This window comes from Amblyomma americanum, chromosome 1, assembly GCF_052857255.1.
Source record: "Amblyomma americanum isolate KBUSLIRL-KWMA chromosome 1, ASM5285725v1, whole genome shotgun sequence".
Classification (NCBI taxonomy): Eukaryota; Metazoa; Arthropoda; class Arachnida; order Ixodida; family Ixodidae; genus Amblyomma; species Amblyomma americanum.
The window spans coordinates 528,588,745-528,610,913 of record NC_135497.1 but is presented as its reverse complement, the minus strand read 5'-3'; the positions used below and the strand labels follow the sequence as shown (position 1 = coordinate 528,610,913).

The 22,169-nt window shown below is 45.3% G+C and overlaps 1 protein-coding gene and 1 long non-coding RNA gene across 2 annotated transcripts; one reads left to right on the top strand and one right to left on the bottom strand.

The window, feature by feature from the left end:
• The first annotated feature begins 5,476 nt into the window (after positions 1 to 5,476).
• LOC144107537 (uncharacterized) lies at positions 5,477 to 6,509 on the top strand. Its single transcript, XR_013309301.1, has 3 exons — positions 5,477 to 5,708; positions 5,901 to 6,056; positions 6,212 to 6,509. It is a non-coding gene; the product is annotated as an uncharacterized LOC144107537 (long non-coding RNA).
• A 1,326-nt stretch (positions 6,510 to 7,835) lies between these two features.
• LOC144116261 (uncharacterized) lies at positions 7,836 to 18,121 on the bottom strand. The gene is made up of 8 exons (XM_077650979.1): positions 15,031 to 18,121; positions 13,537 to 13,705; positions 13,322 to 13,442; positions 13,000 to 13,232; positions 12,536 to 12,698; positions 10,503 to 10,697; positions 9,712 to 9,885; positions 7,836 to 9,185 (listed from the first exon to the last, which is right to left on the bottom strand). Exons 2-7 carry the CDS (start codon positions 13,635 to 13,637, stop codon positions 9,781 to 9,783), a joined length of 918 nt encoding a protein of 305 aa, XP_077507105.1. The 5' UTR covers positions 13,638 to 13,705; positions 15,031 to 18,121; the 3' UTR covers positions 7,836 to 9,185; positions 9,712 to 9,780.
• Positions 18,122 to 22,169: the final 4,048 nt, after the last annotated feature.

Below are 22,169 nucleotides of genomic sequence, written 5' to 3'. Positions count from 1 at the left end.
CACTGCCTCGTGGTGTGAGGGCATAGTTTTTCATTTTTTATTCCAGCCTTTGTGTAGTGCTGCCAACTTTTTATTTTTCTCCGTCTCTGGTTTTAGAAAACATATCAGTGATTCTTAATAAAAATCACAGTGAAAATTTTGAAACTATAGAGAATAAATGTTCCGACCATCACTCACAAGAATAAGAAATGATTGCCTGCTTCAGATTAATGCAGTCCCCACATTCTAGTAAGGGGGAGGGGGGGGGGGGGGTGTTCGGTCTCAGATCCCTTGTCAACACTAGTGATTTCAAGCCCCTAATTTTAAGCCCTGCCAAGGACACTTTGGCCAAGAAAAACCATTGCTATTGTGTTAATGTGCTTGAGGTGAGGTGAAAGACCCAATTTTTCCTATCATTTTACCCCAGGGAAACCAAACATCAGTACAGCGGTAAGCTTGTACTCGGAAACCGGTGGGTGCCCGAAGGCACTAGAGATAAAACCTTGGACCTGCCACATACCAGGCGGATGCTCGCAGGCGGATGCTCGCTTGGCAGCTGCTGTGGTGACGAAGTTTCAGATTAAGCAATTACTATACTGTTCGGGTTGAGTGATATGGTTGCTGCTGTTGTTTAGTGTTAAGTAGCTGAGAAGCATGCATCTTTTAATTGTTGCGTGCTCTTTTCGGGAAGATTATCCTGTTTGCAAGTGGTTGTGTTCTTTTATTTTTGAGTAGCTTTATTTCTTGAGTGTTATAAAAACGATGCGTGCCAGACAGTTAGTCGCCAAAACCTTTGGGCGCAACTTGCTAGCCATGAATTTGACATAAGGAGGTCCTGGCAGCCAGGAAATATGTGAACAGGAGTAGCCAGTGTGCCTACAGTTCATGGGGTAATGAAGTAATGTCTGTACACTGTGATAAGCAGTACGATATGCATTCCACTGAGCAAGAATGTCGTTCGGTCCTGTGTATATTGGCTGTTTCTACTGAACAGTTCTATCAGTACTTGCTCTGTAATGTAGTATCTGGTCACCACAGTCAAGGTTTGTTCACATCGCTCTCCATAATGAAGCAACGAACATCCATGGATCCTTAAGGACTCTCTGCATTTCATTCTGTCCATTGTCCAAACAGGAGATCTCCATCTTAACAGAACACATTGTGAAAGTTTAGTCCGTAGAAAAGCTGTCTGTACTTTGGGTCGTTCGTATTAATTGTGCCCAACTGTGCTCTACAGCATAAAGCCATATCTGAACTGTCTTTACTGCCTCCTGTAACTTGTACAGTCTTTCTGACAGCATACTGTGTTGAACAATTACTTTTGCGGTGTTTCGTAATTCTATACAGACAGTCCACAAGAAGTTCAACTTTCATTTCTGTCTATGAAGTTTCTGATCAGCTTTACTGATTTGCACACAGTGTTTCACAGCTGATCGAGGTGTGTGTCAGAAAGATAAAAAATAAAAGGGCGTTGTACTGCATTACACCAGTTTTTCAGTGGCGACAAGTAGGCATTGCCTTGAATGCCCCTAACATGACCAATTGGGAAGCCGAGAGCAACTAGTATCTCTCTTTCTATAGGAATGCCTGAGCGTGCACCAAGAAGTGCAGGGCAGCAGCTTCCATAGAAATCCTCTCGAGCTTGCTGCAGGCGCCATTTACATGACTGATGGCTAAAATATCCTGGTGCTCTTCGTGAAAAACCACGACACCTTCTGCACACTTTCTGCGATGCAGCTTGGTTAGCAGGGCCTGTTTAATCATTTCTCTATTGTCTGATTACAGTCAAATGAAAGTAGTATATAGTTTACAGACTATATACTACTGTTGGGGGAAGTGTATGCATATATTGTGCTGTATTTCACTAGCACCAATAAAAACATTGTAACATTCAGAGAGAACTGCTGTATTACTGAACTGCTTTTTCGGCTGTAAGCTCCTGTTTAAATGGCTACAGACGTGTGAGTCCACTTGGAAACAAAATCCCACTAGCTTAGACAACTGGATTACATGGTAGTACACATCTTCAAAAAGCAGCACAATACACTGTACCAAGGACGAAGGTGAGTACAAAAAGGCAATGACTCTCAACTCAAAATTCAAATACCCACCCCCACACAAATCCCTCACCAAAGCAGAGCAGGTTTCCTGGTGGCAACTTCAGATGGGGGCATTACCAAATCCTTATATCTAGTCCCTGATGTATCCCGCGGAATACAATTCCCGCTGCACACTTTGCTATGATTCTAAAGAAAATCTCAATCACATCCTATCCGAGTGCCCAAAGGACCCACCACCTTTGAGCTTCCAAATCTCAAACCAAAGTCAGTTGGAGACTGCATTGCTGAGCCCTCACACGGAGGTAATACTATGGATAGTGGGCTGGGCCCTGAGGTCGCCAAGAAGCGTGGTCTTCAAGCCACCTAGCGCAGTTCACGAGGGCCCATGCACCTGTATTAAGCCTCATTCCTTACCCTCTTTGTCATATGATAAATAAAAGTTTGTTCCTCCTCATGCATGCAAACGAAAAGTTCAGCATAGTATACATGCATATTTCACTTTTAGTAACTGGGTGTAGGGAAAGTTGTTATGAAGTTGTGATCCCTGACAGCCAATCCATTGCATTTAATAAATCTAAAAATCAAAATTTAGTGGCTGGAGGCACTGTAACTGCATCTCTGGACAGTGCACATGAACTCTCCCACAGCTGGAAGATGTAAACACATTGGATAGCTTTCATGTTACTTGCACAGGTTAAGAGCATTGCACATATTGTAGTTTATTTACACCAAGATATAGCCTACTAAGCGTGATAAATTATTTATCTTAGGACACACAAAAAAAGTTCAAGCCACTTTACATATGGTTGCATTTATTTACAAAAAAAATTCTCAGGCTCCTGACGCTCGCATGCGTCAAAGGAGTGCAGTAACTGTAGTGCTGCCCTCCGCGCAATAACATCTATGCCAGGGCCACGTGGGTAATATGAAGCAGTGCTAAAGGACAACAACCGGAGGAAATGACCTACATGCCAAGCGCCCACATGGTCCACGCCCACCTGGATTACCTGATGACTGCAACAACTTCATCTAGGGTGCACACTGCCCTACCAAAATGAATACCTTTCTTATTGTTGAGCACGTGAGTGGTATTTTTTTACTAAATCAGTGGCCTTTCATCTTAAGGAAGTGACGTGCAGCACAGCTATTACTGTACAAGAAAAATGCCAGAAATTACTCAAGGAGATATAAATTGCAATTAATCCATGTGAGGATGTAGTCCTTCCGAGCGAAGTGCTGCTATAAGGAGTTGAAATGATAATTCAGCAACTATATAATGAGAGTAATCTGTTTGATGCGCTGCCACCTAAACAAAGCAGCGTGAAAATAAACAAGTCGTTTTTTACTTTACCGTCCACTTTTATGTGCACTGCAGTCGGTAATACTTTCAATAAGCTTGGTTGTGCGTATGCATTACGTGGGTGCCCTGATAAGTTGTGCTAAAACTGACGAGGTAGTGGAACAAGTAGTAAAGAGGACACATATTCCTGTTGGCTTGTGAGCTACCGAAGGAATTATTTGGCGCTCGAGTACAGGACAACTTTGCGCATGCGGGCGCCGCGATATGCCCTTCGCACAAGGTGACGGCACACAAAAACGTGTAATCGTACAGTATAGTTTTTATCGTGAAGAGTAAAAATTTCCCCGCCTCAACCGCTGGCTGATTAGCGGTGAAACTGCACAGAGAGCTGGCGTATTATGGTAACTTTTGTATCGTAGCAAGTTTGACAACGGTACTTACTGAGTTGAGCCGTGCATGATGCGAAAACGTAATCGTCTACGCAGAGATCGGCGAACCAAAACCCGCAGACGACGTTTTTTCGCTGAATGGCGGCAGTGGCACCATCTGTTGTCGGCAGTCGAAAGCGTCTCTGCAAGGCCACCGAGATGAGCGTTGCTAACAATATTTTTTGAAAGGTAAAAGCTTGTTAAATAAGTTGTGATATTTTTTCCGCTCTATTAGCCGAAACTGTTGTACGCGCTTCAGTTGAAGCAGACGAAACGGCCGGAACGGCATATTCAAAGGGCCAGAGCTTCTTGCAACGCTCGCCTAGGCGGCCTTGTGGTGACGCTTTCGACTGCAGTAAACAGCTGGCGCCACTGCCGCCATTCAGTGACAAAACGTCTGCGGGTTTTCGTTCGCTGATCTCTACGTAGACGATTACGTTTTCGCATCGTGCACGGCCCAACTAAGTAAGTACCGTTGTCAAACTTGCTACGATATAAAAGTTACCATAATAAGAAAGCTCTGCGTGCAGTTTCATCGCAAATGAGCCAGCGGTTGATGCGGGGAAACTTTTGAAAGTCTTCACGATAAAAACGCACAGTACTGTATATATCAATGCGGGTTGCGCTAGTGACATCCGCCTGCAGTGTCACCACTACAACAGCCATGGGCAAGACAGTAAAGCAATCGCAGGCCTGAAGGATAAATATTTTTTTCGGCAAGTAGCATGCCAACATCTTGCTGACCACTACTAAAGAGTGAACAACTCACGCAGGTGTACGTTGCACGCAAATCGAGACTGCTTGGCGCACAGCATTGCGCGACGACTGGTTGAGGAACAGCAGCCAGGAATAAGCACGACGGAGCACATTCATGAGGTCACTAAATTCGTGCATTGGCCACGCTGAAGCAGAATAGCATCGAAGCGCGCGGCGCAACGCCCGTGCGCGCCGAAGCCACCTCTTTAAACCCACTCCTGGTGCTTGCTTTCACGTGAAAGGCTTGGTTTCAACAAACTGCTAGGCGCCATCTTGTTTACCTAGTGGTCATAACGTCAAACAATTTTGTTGGCATAAAATATATATATCGCTTAGTATTTTTCGCAGTGATTTTATTTACTTCGCGAAATGTTTATTGCAATTCAGAACATTTTTGAGCGTGCAAAACAAAAATACACCAGAAGCGCGTCACAAGCCAGCGCAGCCAATTTGGCGGCCAGCTGGCTGTGGCGGCTGCATTTGGCTACAGTGCTCTAGAACCTTGGGCAGTGTGTCGTGCGGCGGCGGAGCAAGGGTATAGTGCCTAGATTATCTTAATATAGTAGATACAACTTAAAAAAAACAGCAGTTGTTAACACCGGGCCACGGGCCGCGGCGTACTGTATTACTCCGCTAGCCAGTCACAAAAGCGAACGAAACAGCTTTTCAATATTTGACTTTATTAAACAAGCCAGGTATCAAAATTCTAGAGCTTATAACTTTTTTCTCATGGCTAGCTTCTTGTTTAGGTGACAAGAGAAGTTTTAACAACAGCCTACATTTTTGTCGTGGAGGAATTCTGTGCGCCGGTCCTGAATGTGGGCGGTGCTTCACTGCAGACTTAAGTTGTATCCGACTATAGACAAGTGTCAGGCTGTGACGTCAAACAGATGCGGCGGCGCTGGCGTCAGCAGTGACTTTCGTTGTGTAGGCAAAAAGCGGGACCTGCCGCATTCGGTCTGCTGTGTCGGCTGTGCGTTCTTTGTTTTTACGGCATCATTTGCGACGTGCCGACTAGTTGTGTGGCAGTTAGTTGTGCCGAGAGGCACAAGAAAGGAAGCGGGATAAGTTTCCACAAGTTTCCTGCGGATGAACAGCGCAGAAAGCAGTGGATAGCGGCTGTGAAGCGGGACAAGTGGACACCTTCGGCGACGGATCGGCTCTGCGGCCAGCATTTCATCTCAGGTAAAAATTAGCGCTTCTTGTTCGGTTCTTCATCTGCATGATTCCTGTCTAGTTACGCGCAAAGCCGCAGGCATCAATGCCTGCGACATTTTCGTGCTCCTTGGCGCACTGAACACCCTACACAGCACAAGAAGTGAGTATCTGTGTATCCGTCGTGTGCTGCCAAGTGCTATCCGCCGTTAATGAACGCAGGAAGGCCGTCGTCAGATTCACGCCACCCGGACTTCGTGCCAAGCACCTTTGCGCACAGAAAGAAGGATAGAAGAGCTGTAGCGGGTCGTCTGCAGCGTGCAGCACAGCGAGCCGCCGAATTGAATGTTGCTGAAGCAGCGTGGGACTCTGCAAGCAGTACGATAAGTTGTTTCTCCTGTGTTGCGACTTTCGCAAGCTGCAGCAAATTACTTTTTTTCAGCAGCGGTGTAGAAATGCCTAGAAAGCGATGAAACATCGCTATCCAAGTCATGTCGTGCCATTTTCCAAACTGCATAATTTTTTCATTCCAGGTTTTTCAGAACGTGACGAAACTTCACCAGATTCGTCTGCCGAAGTTTCTTTGGAGTCCGGTGACATCGACACGAGTGTGGTCTGCTCCACGCACGATGATAGTCCAGGTATGGTGTAGATAAGTAAAATTAGGTCCACACTTTGCATAGGCAAGAGCTGATGAATGGTGCATGTGAAGCAAGCAGCTACACAACAGAGCTTTCAGCAGCCTTTGTCAGATGTTGACGCCAGTATGACTGCAGTGAATAGCAGTTGTGAGGAGTATTTTTGGTTTTCTTGTAGCCATCATATATTAGTTTTTTTTTGCGCTCAGGGAAGTGCTAGTAAGATGCTCTGATATCATAAAAAAATCCAATTTTCACAAGGCTTTCTCATTGATTTTTACTATTTGTTGTAAGTGACCTCCCATCACGTGCCGTGCCAGTTGTTGCTGTGCCATGTTATATCTGCAGTGAGTAAATGACCATTCCGAGTTCTTTCATTGAAGCCTCTTGAGTAAACTGAACAAACCTTTCTATTATCAGAGGAACAGTATGTCATGTTGTACGTGGAAATCAAGAGGCTGGAGAAAGAAAATGACAGGCTGCAGAGGGACAATAAAGTTCTGAAAGCTGCGGTAAAGGGTGGACAACACAATGAAACTTGTGACCAAGCAGCTCCGTTCTCGGCCCGAGCTTTAACAGAGCAGTGTGTTCGGTTGTACACAGGTTTGCCTAATATTGCAACATTTCTGTTTATTGTTACACTGGTGCAAACAGTTGGCATATATGTACCAAGCAGGTGTAGGCTTGCTGATGTGGTGCTCATCATCCTGATGAAGCTGCTGCTGGCACTGCTCAATGCTGACCTTGGCTTTAGGTTTTGTCTGCCGGAAACAACAGTGGGCATAGTGATGGCCAAGAACATCCCATTATTGTCAGCAGAGCTCAAGCGCTTTATTGTGTGGCCATCAAAGGAAGATGCCAAAAGGAATATGCCTATGGTGATGCAGAGAAAGTACCCAGATTGCATTGCAATAATTGATTCTGCTGAGTGTACAATCCAGAGACCTCTGGGCTTCTTGTCACGATCCCAAACATATTCCCACTACAAAGGATCAAACACTATCAAATTTCTGGTGGCAATTACGCCATGCGGCTCAATCAGCTTTCTTTCGAAGTGCTGGGCTGGGCGATCCTCGGACAAAGTCATTGTAACCAAATGCGGCTTTATCGAGCGCTTGGAGGCAGTTGACATAGTCTTGGCTGACAGAGGCTTTTTAGCCAAGGAGGATATAGCAAGGCAGGGGGCTCAGTTGATTGTTCCGCCGTTCACAAGAGGGAAAAGGCAGCTGTCTGCTAAGGAAACTGAAGAGGCACGGCAGATTTCTAAAGTACGGATACATGTGGAACTTGCAATTGGCCGCATGAAAGTGTTTCATATACTGAGAGACAGAATGCCAATCACACTTGTCAAGTATGCAACTGATTTAACGATCATTTGCGCAGCCATCACAAACATGAAGCCACGATTGGCATAAGTGAATATTTTCTTTGTACTCCTGACGTCAGGTTAGCTTCCCTAAAATTTGTGAAATATGCTGATCAAATTACTGTAGTGGTATGCTACAGTGAAGTGAAAAATTCCTGCAGAACAGTAGTAGTGATTGTGGCACGTTGTTTGTAACATTATGAAGCAACAACTTTGCTGTGAGGGACATTTTGGAGGACATAAATGCATCGTAATAAAAAATTCACAAGAAAGCACACGTTGCAATAGGATAGATGCTTCCGTTACATCACTGTAATGTGGCCTCTCTGTGAATTGTGGGGTTTAGCATCCGGAAGTGACAAAATGGCCATGAGGGACTCAGTAGTGGATGGGTCCAGATTAAGTTGGACCATCTGGGGTTCTTTAATGCGAGTTATAACGTGGCCAGCAAAGTGGTGTTTTTCCTCCATCAAAATAGTGCTGCCGCAGCGATGCTTGACTCGCCAACCTTGGAATCAGTGGCCAAAGCCACTGTGCCACGTATTTTTATGCTGGAATTATGTCAGAGAATTCAAACTGACTAGCCCAAATACTTGTCTTGCAATGTGAAGGAGTGTGATCGGTCCTGGCATCATTTGGCGGCAATTAAATATATAAATACATGGGCTTTTGTAATTCAACTCCGTCGAGATTTTTCCACCTAAGCAGCTTGTACTGAACTCTCATCCTTCAGGTCAGCAGCGCATCTGACTCTCTGCACAACCATGCTAGGTCCTGCAGAAGACTAAGTGCTTGTACACACGGGCTGTAATATGTTTGTATTGTCTACTTTGCTTTGTCTGCTGTTATTTTCATCTTGTGTATGTATGGACTCTAGGGTCCTGTGCTCCTCATTGCTTTTATAGAAATGTGCATTTCAGCTTGCTTGTCATGAGAAGAGTATTTTGCTGTTGTAAACGACTGTCCATGTTTAACCTGTTGTATTTTCTGGTAGAATCTTTTGTAGACATGTTTTCCGTTGTAGAAAAATTGTTCTTTATTTATTTATTTATTCATTCATTCATTCAATCCTGCCAGCCAGAGTGGTGCAGGTATACGTCATTGTACATTGCAATGCAACAAAGAAAAGAATGAAGCGAGCATGGAATGAGCAGACACCAACACACTGCATTTCCTAAAAAAATAGGCGTAAAACAAACCCGGACATTATAGCGGGATATATACGTATATAACTACTGATACCACTCAATACGTGTAAGTACCATCCTTTCCAGTAGTTTACCAATGCAGCTATCCAGCACAATTGGACGGTATGATGTCGGGTCAAGAGGCGATTTCCCTGGCTTCAGGAGCGGAACTGGACGACTGGACTTCCACTTGTCTGGAACTGTGCCCTCATTCCATGATTTGTTGTAATACTTCAAAAGCACACGCCTAGCTTCTTGTCCAAGGTTTGCAAGTGCAGAGTATGGCACACAGTCGGGTCCCGGCAGTGATGACCGTCTGCAACAAGCCAGCGCGGTATCAAGTTCCATCCGAGAATCCTGAGAAGCGGGAGCGTCGCTGCAATGCAGCGTTGCGGATGGGGGGATGGCCCTGCTACCCTAGCGCAGACATCTTCAGCTACCTCGACCTCGCCACGTCGTTGGTAGAGTGCGAGAGACTTGAAAGGATGCAGCTGGTGTGGGGACGTTCGGAGGCCACGAACGACATTCCAGATGTTTGACAAAGGTTTCCGTGGATCAAGTGTTTCACAGAATGACCTCCAACGTTGCGCCTGGGGGGCTTGAATTCTGCGCTGAATCTTCTTTTGCATGCGCCTCACATCTCTGAGATCAAGGCTCGAGATTACTCCAGCTTACTCCAGAAGAGCTGGTAGTACATATGCTTCCCAAGCTGAACGAGCTTTCTGTAGCAGAGGCCTAAAAAACTCTGCATTATATATCACTTCAGTTATTGACATTTCGTGTGGCAGCCAAACAATGAAGTGCGCATTGTCTTTCCTGCACACGTGCAACTGAGTACGCACCTGTGTATAATATGGATGCTTCTCAATAAGATGACCTTGGTCGTTGAGGTATGGAGCTTCGAGCACGCTTTAGTTAAGCTCCCTCAAAGACCACGGGCACTTAATTTCGACGAGTCCCACACCATGGCAAGAGCAGTTCCACAGCCCATCAGGTGTTGCGCCTAGGAAAGGGGCCTGCAGGGAAACAGTGTGTGGCAATGAAAAATGTTGAACAGAAGAACAGAACTGGAAATTTAATTCAAAACAACAGTTCGTATTTTTTGTACACTTCACAAAAGATGGCATAATTTGATGAAACTCGAGAAAGAAACAACAGATGCATTTCTAAGGAGGCCCTCAAACCAGTGGCATTGACAGACTATCATGATGTGGTTGATTAGCCTCCCACCTGCTGGCGTGGTGGATTGACTGTGTCATCATGACACTCGATGCTGCAGGTTGAAAGGCCTTCTTTCAGGGCCATTACCCGCTTTCTTCTTGAGCGGTATCAGTGTATGAAACTAATTCATTGTTAACTATGTGAAAAATAAGGACAGCAGATGCTATCCTTTTTAAGCTCCACACAGCTTGTGCTGCAGTAGCTAAACAAACAACCAACACAAGCAAACTTTTTCGTTTCACAATTGGCCCAAACTAGGACAAACTTTACACATGAAACCTTGGATTTGTGCAATGGAATGCTTTCAGATCATAGCAGATCATAAAACATTGGCTAACCTTCTAAATAGTGATAAGACAAAATGCACATGCATTTCACGCTTGATGTCATGCTGAATATCTTGAAACCATACATTTGGGTCAATGACAAAGCCAATTTCGTGCAGTTCAAAATTGGCGTGGCACGTCTTCATATGCTCAAAGTATTGCTCCTTGGCAGTCCTTTCGTTATCTTTGCCCCATCTGACAGATTCCACATTAAGGCGTGGTCGCCGTTGCAGAACACTGTCGAGAAACCCGGTTACAAATTTTGGTTTCAGTATCGAGACCTGGTGCAAAAAGAATGACACAAGAACAGGTAAAACAATGTATCATAAAAACAAACTACTTGTTTGTTGATGATCATGTTTTAAGAAAGTGTGGGAAAAAAAATTGGATGGAGGCAGAAGAGGAATTTGATCGTTTCGATGCAGCTTTTTTCCTCGAGTTATTAAAGAGTGGAATGTGCTGCTTGACTCCATCAAGAGAAATTATTCCCTCAGTGCCTTTATTCAAAGCCTTGAGCCATTTATATATCATTGTGCACCTGAACATTAGTACAGTTGTGCCTGAACTTATTTTTACCCTTTTCTTGTTGGTTCAGCTCGGTCTGGTTTTTGGGTCCAGTGCAGTTGTTGCAGTGCATTATTTTGTGTTGGGTTGTTTTATTTGCTGAATTTCACTCTGAAAGTGCAGTTATCAAGATTTTTATATTCCTGCAGTAGTCTGCGAAGGACGGCAGTATCAATAAATGATATTAAATCTCAGTGCTACCAGCAAGTATTCATTCCCTGGGAACAGCTGTAAGCTCACATGAGAGAAACAGCATGAGCAAAGTACAGCACTAGAACCAAATTGCATACTATCATATGCAATTTCCTTGCCAAGCAGAGCAGCAGGTGGTTCACTCACACATTATGCATCTCTTTTGAGGAGTGCAAGGACTTTCATAATTGCACACTTGTTCTTGTCCCAAAGCTTAAAAAAGCAGCAAAGCCATGGGAAAAAGGAGTGCTGAACATGAGCACAAACATAGTCATTGAAGGCATTGAGGACAACTGCATTATATTTTGGTTCTTGGTAAATGCGAATCTTTGGCTCTTTTTACCTACTGCAATGCGCGTCTGGAAGCAAAAGGCACATTTATTGCTGACGAATTGCACTAAAATTTTCCCGGCACTCGATTCAAACTCGTGACATCTGCACAGAAAAGAAGTGTGTGATCACAGTTCGGCGGTTGAATTTTGATGGAGGCGAAATTCTAGAGGCCCGTGTACTGTGCAATGTCAGTGTACATTAAAGAACCCCAGGTGGTCTAAATTTCCGGAGCCCTTCACTACAGCGTCCCTCATAGCCTGAGTCGCTTTGAGATGTTAAACCCCCGCAAACCAAACCAAACCAGTTATGAAGTGAACAGTGGTGAAGCCTAGCCTCTGGAATCGGCACCTAGAAAACTAAGTGCTGCAGGTTATCTGCAAAATAGGCTGGCGATGGTGACACTTGTATCTCATTAGCCGACCTTCTCTAGCTCAAAAATCTTGCGTTTATAGTCAAAGCATCATCTTTGTCGTTACAATGCGGTAATCTATTAATAAAAGCCAACTTCAATTTGTACTCAGTGTCTCCTTCGCATCTTGTATTCCGTATACAGGAATAGGTGGGTCAGCTCGAAATACTGCTTCTTACATGGCCTTAAAACATCACACAGTATGCGTTTGCAGCATTCTGTGAATTATTTGCCATGCTTGATGCTACACTCAACCTTGTCCAACCATCCATCTTCAAACATTCTTCTGCACGCAAGTCACTAATTATGATGGGAGCCAAGGACCTTTCGCAACAGTTCCATGCTAAACTTCATCTGTCTCAAAAAGTGTGGAACCGAGGTATTACTGATGTCTCTGTCTCCTCGAATAAGCCTTTTCACCAAGTGGCTGTTGTCAAATTTTCAAGAAGATTCTCGGACAGTTTGCATGAGTAACTCTTTCATTGCCTTTGTTTTTTAACGTCTTCTGAAATGACAAGTATAACTGTCAACTTTAAAATTCACCAATCAGAAACTTTACATTAAAACAGCGATTAGGATAGACCTCTTCAACTCTTAATAGTATAAATCGAACCAGCATACCCTGCTCATGGTAGTCGCAGTGATTCTTCCATAGCGTGCTGCATACGAGATTGGCGATTCCGAAGAAAGCCGAGTGCTTTTTTCTGTCTTTTGAACTTCACTTAGCGGAAGGAACATGTCATCTAGGAATGTCTCCCTTGTGCTGCTGCTTTTACGTGCATTTCTAGAAAGAGAAGTGTAGAACCCATAAATAACACTGAATGCTGCTCGTGTCGCAGCCAACACCCAGCATCACTGTTATGGAACTTTAGAAAATAATACATTAGAGCTGCAATTCTGGTACAATTAACATTAGTAGGAATGCTTCCATGCACAGCAGTAAGTGACAGATCATTAAGTAGGCAAAGCAATGCTAGATTCACACAAAACAGTGAACGTATATCCCAGCCAACTGTCTCCCACACATTAGACAGCTCATTTCATGGTGTCGTTTCCTGGGTCTACTTGAATTTAGAAAACTGTACCTAAGAAATGTGTGCATATCCTCATCCTCGGAGGCTGAATCTGTTTCCTCAGGGTCAAGCTTGGGAATGCTCCGCAGAACAACTGCTTTTGGGTTCACACGTTTCTGAGCTTCAAATATCTCCCGTTCACTGCTGCTGTATTTTTCGGATGTTTGGCAAGGTTGTGTCTTCAGCTTCTTGGACCTTTTTCCTGGCCTGCCAAGTTCAACTTGATCTATGGGCACCATTGTGTCCTGAATGCAAAACAAACAGAATTTTGTCACTGTTATTTTCATGCTTAGGTCCCTGCTAATAATGTTTCTTCAATATTACTGAAGGTAACCTTTTTTGACGTTGCAGAGCTACAGGCACATGGCCGAGATGTACATGATCTCTCTGCCTCCATACGAGTTGTTGCCTCAAGGGCAAACACAGCAGCCACGTGGCTACACACTTCACTTAGCCTGAAAACGGTCATGAAAATAGTAATGAATGCTTTGAACATAACTTACAAGGGGCATATAAGCCATAAATTATTTATATTTCTTTCTCACTTACATAGCTTTGCACTGACAATGAGCTGCCAGGACGTGTCCCGACAGATTGTCCACACAAACCCAGGCATCGTGGCCTTTTCCTGCTGCTGCCTGCGATGTCATCACTTCCGCTCGCACCAGGCACACTTTCCTCGTGCGTGGCGCCCAGTAGCGGCATCTCCGAACAAACCCTGAAATATTCAGTCATGCCCACAATGTCATCCATGGGTCTCTGATAGAATCCAGGTGTTGTAAACCAGAGGAATGAGAACTGCTTTTTCTTTACATTTACTGCATGACACTAGACATTACGACATTACCTCTAGCTTAAGTGGTAATGGATATGTTAACTTCTGAGATCAAGTGCTCCATGAAAAACAAACTGCAGGCACGTTATTTTGTCTTCTTGGGCTGAGAGTTTTCCCAGAAGGTGGCGTGCGCATTTCTGCAAGCTGTATGGTACCGTGAAGAATGCGAAATATGCTAAGCAGCTACTGGGCCAGCCGGGTATTGCAAGCGACCACAAAAAACCTACATAGTGCATGAGACTCCGTAATACAAAGAAGCTGCTGATCTATTGCTGAAGAAAAGGCTGGAGATATATGGTTAAAAAGGGCTCAAAGTGCACAATGCATGAAGAGGCACAGTAGCAACGTTGGTTTGATAATTATTTCATATCTAGGCCCAAATAGCATTTGAAAACAGTTCTTGTTGCCATGCACAGTTCAAATCACATGTGGAATCAAGGTGCGCATGCAGATGCAGTACCTCAAGCACATTGAACATAAACAATAGCAAAATAAGACGAAAGTTTGCAGGCATCGCAGCTGTGTCCTCAGGACTTAAGCAATGGTTATGAGAACCCAACAAAGCAACCGCCACCAGTGAATAAAAGTGCATGAACAGCGCATGAATAAGTGCAATGCACCAAGGTAATATGTGCCGTGCCCACCAGTCCGTCCTCATACCAACCAAATACCGTCCCAAAAGGCACTGTGATCAAGCAAAAGAAATGCCTTTAAATCATAATTCGGAAATCACAAGCTGAGTGACTAAACATTCAAAGCAGCAGAGTGCACTTCTGTTTGAAGCTCAGGCGAACGGCTACATGTTAATGCAGCTTTACAAGAATCAAGTGGGTAATGAAAAGTGCATTTTTACGGACCTAAATACATTACCGGCGGAGCGAGACCTCCACTCGCTCCACAAGTATCTGTTTCAGGAAACAGAACAAAGCGAGCTCTTATCCATAAAGTTCACTGCGCAGACGATAGTGACAAAAATATAGTAATCATATTTGCCTGATTCAAAGTAATTGTAAGCCTCAAGTGCCTTATAATTTTCGATGTTCTCGGGGGTGAAATGGCTTGGTGAATACAGGAGGCACACCACAAGGTTCGTCATTTGAAAGTGTGGGCGCAGCTGCTTCGCGTCGTCGCCTTTCTTCCACTCGGACTCCGGTGTGCTGTATGGGTCCGGCAGTTGCGATCCGTACACGGCCAATTTCTGCACATACCTTGCTCTTTCCTCCTGGCTCAAGCCGTCGATATATTCGCCCATCGTAACTGCGCCGTTGTTTGCTACCACGTGCTTGCTGCCGAGAACCGCAGAATGATACAGATGCACTGCTCCGCTTACTTTATACGCCCGATGAGCGCGTTGAAATTGCAACAGAACTGCTTTGCAGGCATAAACAAGAATGTTCCCGTACTCAAGCGACACGCATGCGTCGAAATGCTGGGACAAATCTGCAGAGTACACAATAAAATGCCCGCACACGACTTTTTTCTACGTGCAGAGTCGCTTGTCGCTGGAAGGGCAGGGTAGGCGGTCTGCTCTTTCTGCCTACACCCGTGTCGCTGCCGACTGCAGCGCTACCTTTGTTCACAAACATGACGGTCTTTCTTGCGATGACTGCTCCGTTACCGGCCAGGGGGCGCTTCGTGTAACAGGTGTGAAAAGGTCGGCTGCTCCGCGAGCCGTCTGCTGCGTTGCCGCGGAACGGCGGTACGTTGTTTAAATACAGCGTGGTGCATTCTTGATATATTTGCTGGTTGCTAATGGCACATTTCCATAAGCAGGTGTAGCATTTGAACAATAATGCGTTCTACGGCCGCCGCGGTGGCTGAGTGGTTATGGCGCTCGGCTGCTGGCCCGAAAGACGCGGGCTGTATCCCGGCCGCGGCGGTCGGATTTCGGTGGAGGCGAAATTCTACAGGCCCGTGTACTGTGCGATGTCAGTGCACGTTAAATAACCCCAGGTGGTCGAAATTTCCGGAGCCCTTCACTACGGCGTCTCTCATAGACTGAGTCGCTTTGGGACGTTAAACTCCCTGAACAAATAATACGTTGTTTCGTGCAGCGTGCAGCTGTAGGAAACCGATAATACCAACGACGAAAATATTGTTCGGCGCGGGCTTTGCCGGCCGTTAGGCATGAGCTAAGCAAAGTAAAGGACGCATTCATCGTGTGCTAGCTGGATCTCGTTTTTCCGATCCTATGCACACAAGCTGGTAAATTCGGTGTATGGATGCAGTTCGAAGCCTGCGGCGTGTTGAAATTCACGTCCAAGTCATTTTCATTGTTTTAAAAAGTTCGCGCATTAAGCAAAAACAATGAGTCGTGGTGTCGACATTTATTTATACAAATCCCAAACATGACGCACCATGCAAAGCAGAGCCATTGGTATGCTGCATACACCACACTATTTGCACCTCCTCAGCTTAAGGTGCTTCAGTCGTTCATGCTGGGAGCTCCTGTCATTATTTAAAGATTTCGTGTAGAATCGGAACCTGAGGAGCACGTAAAACTTAACAATTTGAAGGGAGACATCAGTATCACGGGCAGGACAGCCAACCATTCGAAGGGGAATACCATGTAGAAAGGAAGCAAAATCCGACATACCTGCTGCACTAATCTTTCTGGTGCTACAAAAATAGTGAATGAGCCTCCCAGTGTGGCGATTAACTTTGCAAGTTGACCAGATGGATACAATAGGCCACCACAATCAAATGGCCGGATGAACTCATTTTGCGCGAGGTCTGGTTTGCAGCGACCTTGGTAATTGTCAAGCATTCAGCACAAAGGCTGCATCCTGTGCTCTGTAGCGCCTTTCGCGCCACATACCCAGCAACGTAGTGAACAAGGCGGCTGGAACTCTTTTCAGCATTGTAGTCCAAATGGTCTCCAGGAGGAAGAGAATTCAAAGCAGTTTCTGCCTCATCTAGCCTTCGTTCAACATCCACGTTTGCTTTGTGCTTCACCTTCATCCGTCGCAGTGGCCGGCGCACGTTAGCAGTTTCTCTCCTGGCGACCACCTTTCGACAACTTCTTAGAGACAGCTGGTTCTGTATTAATTTGCGCTGGTACTTGCAGTGAACACATGCAATGGCTGTACCGTCTTTGACCACAAGCGTGCACCTCTTGGAAATGAAATTTCCGTTGAATGATGGACACTTACCTGTGACAAGTTGTACGCCTGCACCATCAGCACATATTCAGCTTATTAACGTGCCCGATTAGCGCCTCCGCATCTGCTGCCTTTGAAATATCTCGCTGAAGCAACTTCTTCCCCCTTATATGAGCTTTACCCACGGCAACAGACTTCCCGACCAGCTCTGTAGCCGACAAGTCAATTTTTACAAGCTTTTGAAAAACCAATTAGCTTGTGTCTCCGGCAGCATCCAATTCACACTCAGCGTTGTGAATACACCTTTCGCAGCGTGGCAAGGCAATTTTTGACCACATATCAGGTATTGTCAGGCTTGCATATGGTTCAGAAGGGTAGAAACTTGGGCTTGTTGGTACATTTTCAAGGGTAGAATTGGTAGCGCAAAAAAAACACAGGGACACAGAAAGACAACACCGCAAAGTGCTAAACCACAACACCACATAGCGCTTTGTGGTGTTGTCTTTCTGTGTCCCTGTGCTTTTCTGCGCTACCAATTCTACCCTTGCATACGGTACATACGCGTTTTTCTCGCCGGAAGCCGCATTGTTCGCCTCCTCGAGACTGTCGTAATCAGGCGTAGCTGTTGGCTGATTTCCTTGTGTGCTTAAACACCGCCTCCGTTCTGGTGCAGGAATTGTCTGCTCACAAATGTTCCTGTTCTTCCTCTTCTTTGGCAGCGACCTCGAAACATACTTTGGTGCATCCGGAAAGATGGTAGGAACAGCATCATCTGTAAGCAGTGGTCGGTCTCGAGGGATCTCCGCGACTTCGCCGTTTATAGTTGTTTTAAATGTGCGCTGAACGCAAATTGGTTCGAAATGGCGCTCGCACTCAACGCTCCCTTGATTCAGCACTCGAGAAGTTGCTTCAGCGGCACGCTCTTGGTGTTACGTGATCAAATCTCGCGGCGATCAGGGTCAGTGGGTACACGGAAAAGGGAGCGGGGTTCCTTGCACGATCGGTAACCACTGTTGCAACCCGGCACAAAACATGTGATGTCCCTTTTGTCTCGTCGTCTCTCCGTCATTATGCACGCATTACCCGCTTAATCCAACTCTTCAGCACAGGCAGACGTCATCAATACACAGGGAACACACAGCGATGCAACGCACACAACAACGAAACACAAATCTTTCGCCACCAGCACGTGAAACGACTCTGCACTCGAGCAGTGCCTCCCGCACTTCTTAGCACTCCTCTTACTAGCAGCGCCGCCTGGCCGCCTGGCGCGCCTGTCATTTGTGCGACAGAAGCGTTTGCGGGTCGGTAGGCTGGAAACGCCGATTGGTCGGTGGGATGCGTGTCTGCGTGACGTTTTTTTCGCTTCAACCTCGTTCTCAACCGGATGTGGGGTCGCCGCGCCTCTCTCGGCCTGTCCCTAGAGTGCCTAGGGAATCGCCAGGTACGGCCGTCCGCCGTGCGTGCGTGTCCGCGGGCATTCCCTTCGTGAGCCTAGGCGGCGCCGAGCGCGTTTCGGGAGCTGTCCAGGTATCGCTTTTTTTGCGTGGTGCGCTCGTCGGCGACAGCCAGCTGAAATTTCTGTACAGTTCTCGCTTCCACGACATTACGACGACCCGCATAAAGGTACGCATTTTATCTCAAATTTCGCTCCATGTAGTGCTGTACCGTTTACCTACATGCCTTGCGCATTCCAGGACCTCGTTTTACTGCTGCAGGAGTACGTGAGTAGTGTCGTGCTGGTGTTCAAAGTTTTGCCACGCCATTACGACGACCCACATAAGGCGCAGTTTGAGGACCGCCGGCGCCGCCAGCTGAACCGCCGTCTGCCAGTGCAGTGCAGCTTTGCTTAATTCCTTAGAGACTTCTCGCGTTTTGTCGAAATCGACGGCAGCCGTGAAAATTTACATATTAGACCTCGCTACAGCGTTATCCCAGCGTAGCGCGCCTTTGTTTCTTTGCGTTGGCAAGCGTTAGAAGCGCGCGCCGTCTCGCGCTTTGTCCAAGTCGGCTCTAAAACTCGCGCTAGGCCTCGTTGCCGGGTTGACAAAGTGCATGGCTTTGTTCCTTTCAATGGCAAGCCTCTGCCACTACAGTTGGCGCCCTTAATTCTATATCGCTGTCAGCTCCAACAGCAAGTCCAAGAAAAGTTATGACGATCGCGCGGTGTGGAAATCGGCGGTAGAGACAAAAAACTCGTGCTTGTAGCTAGAGACTTACCCAGCTCCAGTGCGCCTTTGTTAATTTCCGTACCGACTTCTCGCGCTTTGTAGAAATCGACGCCAGCCGTGAAAGTTTACATATTAGACCTCGCTAGAGCATTAGCCCAGCGCAGCGCGCTTTCGTTTCTTTGCGTTCTAAGTTATATGCAGCACACCTTTGTTTGCTCGTTACTTCTGTTCTTTTCAGTCGTTTCCTGAATCCGTCCAAAGAGCCGGGCTAGGTGGATGATTGCTCGCCGTCAATGGAACCACATGGCGATCGCACTGCATACAGCACGACTTTGGTACATGTGCTTTTTGAATAAAAACATGAGATATCGAAGGTCATGGTCGTGTCCGAGGATTGCTTCGACAGCTGGGGCAAAACCATGGGGACCGCACACGCTGTGTCGCCGCTGCCAAGTGAAGAGGCACAAAACGGCTGTCAACCTTAATAAAGGCCTTATCGGGGCCGCCTCAGTGTTTCCTGGCAGATCACACGCTTTCCAACCTGCGCACGTGTTCTCCTCATTGCCAATTAAATAGGTCCTTCAAACCCTGCAGAAGGCTTGAATTAGGAACTGCTAATATTAAGATGGTGTATGGTACTTGAGAAACAATAGCGGCTACAATAACAAAGATGGAGAAGGGGTGGAGTTACAGGCAAATAAAAAAAGGTTGGAGGTACTCAGATAACAAGCTGAAATAGTTTTGGACGGGACTTCTAGTTATTGGATATAAACGACTCAAATAATGCATATTCAAGAGTTTATTAAGGTTTTTGTAGAAATATACTCTAAGCACTTTCCCTTCAAGAACATTAAGCAGTCTAAACGAATAAGAAAACCACGGATCACGCCAGAGCTCGAAAGAATGATAAAGCGCAAAAACAAGTTGTACCATGCCTTTTTGAATAATCCCTCTCTAGAATCTAATCTTATTTAAAAAAACAACAAGAAATTAACTAAATGCTGAGCTTAGGCGTGCTAAGAGGCAGAGCAGATCGATGGGTCTAAAAATTAACATGCAGAAAACCAAGGTAATGTTCAACAGCCTAGCAAGGGAACAACAGTTCACAATTGGCAGCGAGAGCCTAGAAATTGTGCCGGAATACGTCTACTTAGGGCAGGTAGTGACAGCTGATCCGGAACTAGAAGGATAAGAATGGGGTGGAGCGCATATGGCAAATTCTCGCAGATCATGAGTGGCAGTTTACCAATTTCCCTCAAGAGGAAAGTGTACAACAGCATAATCTTACCGGTACTCACCTACGGGGCAGAAACGTGGAGGCTAACGAAAAGAGTTCAGCTTAAGTTAAGTACAACGCAGCGAGCCATGGAAAGAAAAATGATAGGTGTAACGTTAAGAGATCGGAAGCGGGCAGAGTGGGTGAGGGAACAAACACGGGTTAATGACATCCTAGTCGAAATCAAGAGAAAGAAATGGGCTTGGGCAGGGCATGTAATGCGAAGGCAAGATAACCGCTGGTCTTTAAGGGTAACAGAGTGGGTTCCAAGAGAAAGTAAGCGTAGCAGGGAACGGCAGAAGGTTAGATGGGCGGATGAGATTAAGAAGTTTGCAGGCAAAGGGTGGATGCAGCTGGCAAAGGATAGGGTTAATTGGAGAGACATGGGAGAGGCCTTTGCCCTGCAGTGGGTGTAGTAAGGCTGATGATGATGATGATGATGATGAAGATTGTGTATCATCAAAAACGGTTCTCTGATGTTAGAATGAAATATTCAGACGCTGTCTGGAAAGTTGTAAATAACTTGTTACGTTGCAATACGAAAAATGAGCCAACTCAACGAATAATCTATAAGGGCTCTGAATTATCCGATCAGGTTCTTGCTGACCATTTCAACAACAATTTTTAACTATCCATTTATCTATGATGCATCTACCTGAAGGTCCTTCATCTTGTAGCCCTTTCGAAAGCCTTTTCCTTGAGCCCACCAGTGAGACCGAAGTATGTACAACATTTATGAATTTAAGTAATAGCAAAGCCTTAGATCTTGGCAATATTCAGAAAAAACCAGTCAAATATGTACTATCTTTTATTATAACTGCTTGCATACATCTTCAATTTGTTAATTGAAACGGGAGTTTAGCCGGAAGAAATGAAGAAAGCAAGAGTGACAGTTGTGTTTAAAGGGGGAGATAAAAATGTAGTGTCCAATTATAGACCAATATCTTTGATTCCAATGTTTTCAAAGGGCTTGGAAAAAGTAATCTTTTCCCGTGTACTGAACTTTTTTAATGCAAAACAAATCCTGTCTGATGCTCAATTTGGCTTCCGAAGGGGCAAGTCGACGGAAACGGCTTTGTTACCACTTAAGGAATGTATCCTGCAAAACATTGAAGCAGGTATTCTCACTGTCGGACTCTTCATTGATTTTAGTAAGGCTTTCGATTCCCGAAACCATCAAATATTAACTCATAAACTTTCTCAAAATGGAGTTCGTGGAACACCTTTAGACCTCAAGAAATCATACCTGCAAAATCGAAAACAATCTGTCTATATCTACAACCATCAGTCTTCTTTTCTGGCGGTACGAAATGGCGTGCCTCAAGGCAGCATTCTGGGCCCGATGCTTTTTAACATCTATATAAATGGCATTGTGCATATTTATGACAAAGCGAAATTTATTATATACGCCGATGATAGCAGTATACTAATCTCTGGTCACGACATAAACAAGTTAATTGAAGAGTGCAACGTAATCCTTACGAAACTAGAGAACTGGTCCTCTTCTAATTGCCTCCAAATAAACCCTACAAAGACTAAGGTAATAATTTTCCGTGCAAGGAACAAGCCAGTCGAACTACAATGCGCTCCTAAATACGCAGGTTAAGAAATTCAAAATGTAGACAGCCACAAAATCCTTGAAGATACTTTCTCGTCGCATCTCAGGTGGGATCGGCATGTGGAAAATATTTGCAAAAAGCTCTCTTCAGTAGCAGGTGTTCTAACACGATGTCGATGGCTCCTTTCCACTCACGTGAAAATTCAAATTTATCATGCTCTTCTCGGTTCCGTAACTTTGT

What these genes read in the sequence shown, in the direction of transcription:
- LOC144116261 (XM_077650979.1), bottom strand. Translation starts at nt 13,637, where the DNA reads ATGACATCGCAGGCAGCAGCAGGAAAAGGCCACGATGCCTGGGTTTGT. An exon ending in CTGCGACTACCATGAGCAGG is followed by an intron (nt 10,698 to 12,535) that starts GTATGCTGGTTC and finishes TTTTTGCACCAG; the next exon opens with GTCTCGATACTGAAACCAAA. An exon ending in GCTTTGTCATTGACCCAAAT is followed by an intron (nt 9,886 to 10,502) that starts GTATGGTTTCAA and finishes GTTTCCCTGCAG; the next exon opens with GCCCCTTTCCTAGGCGCAAC.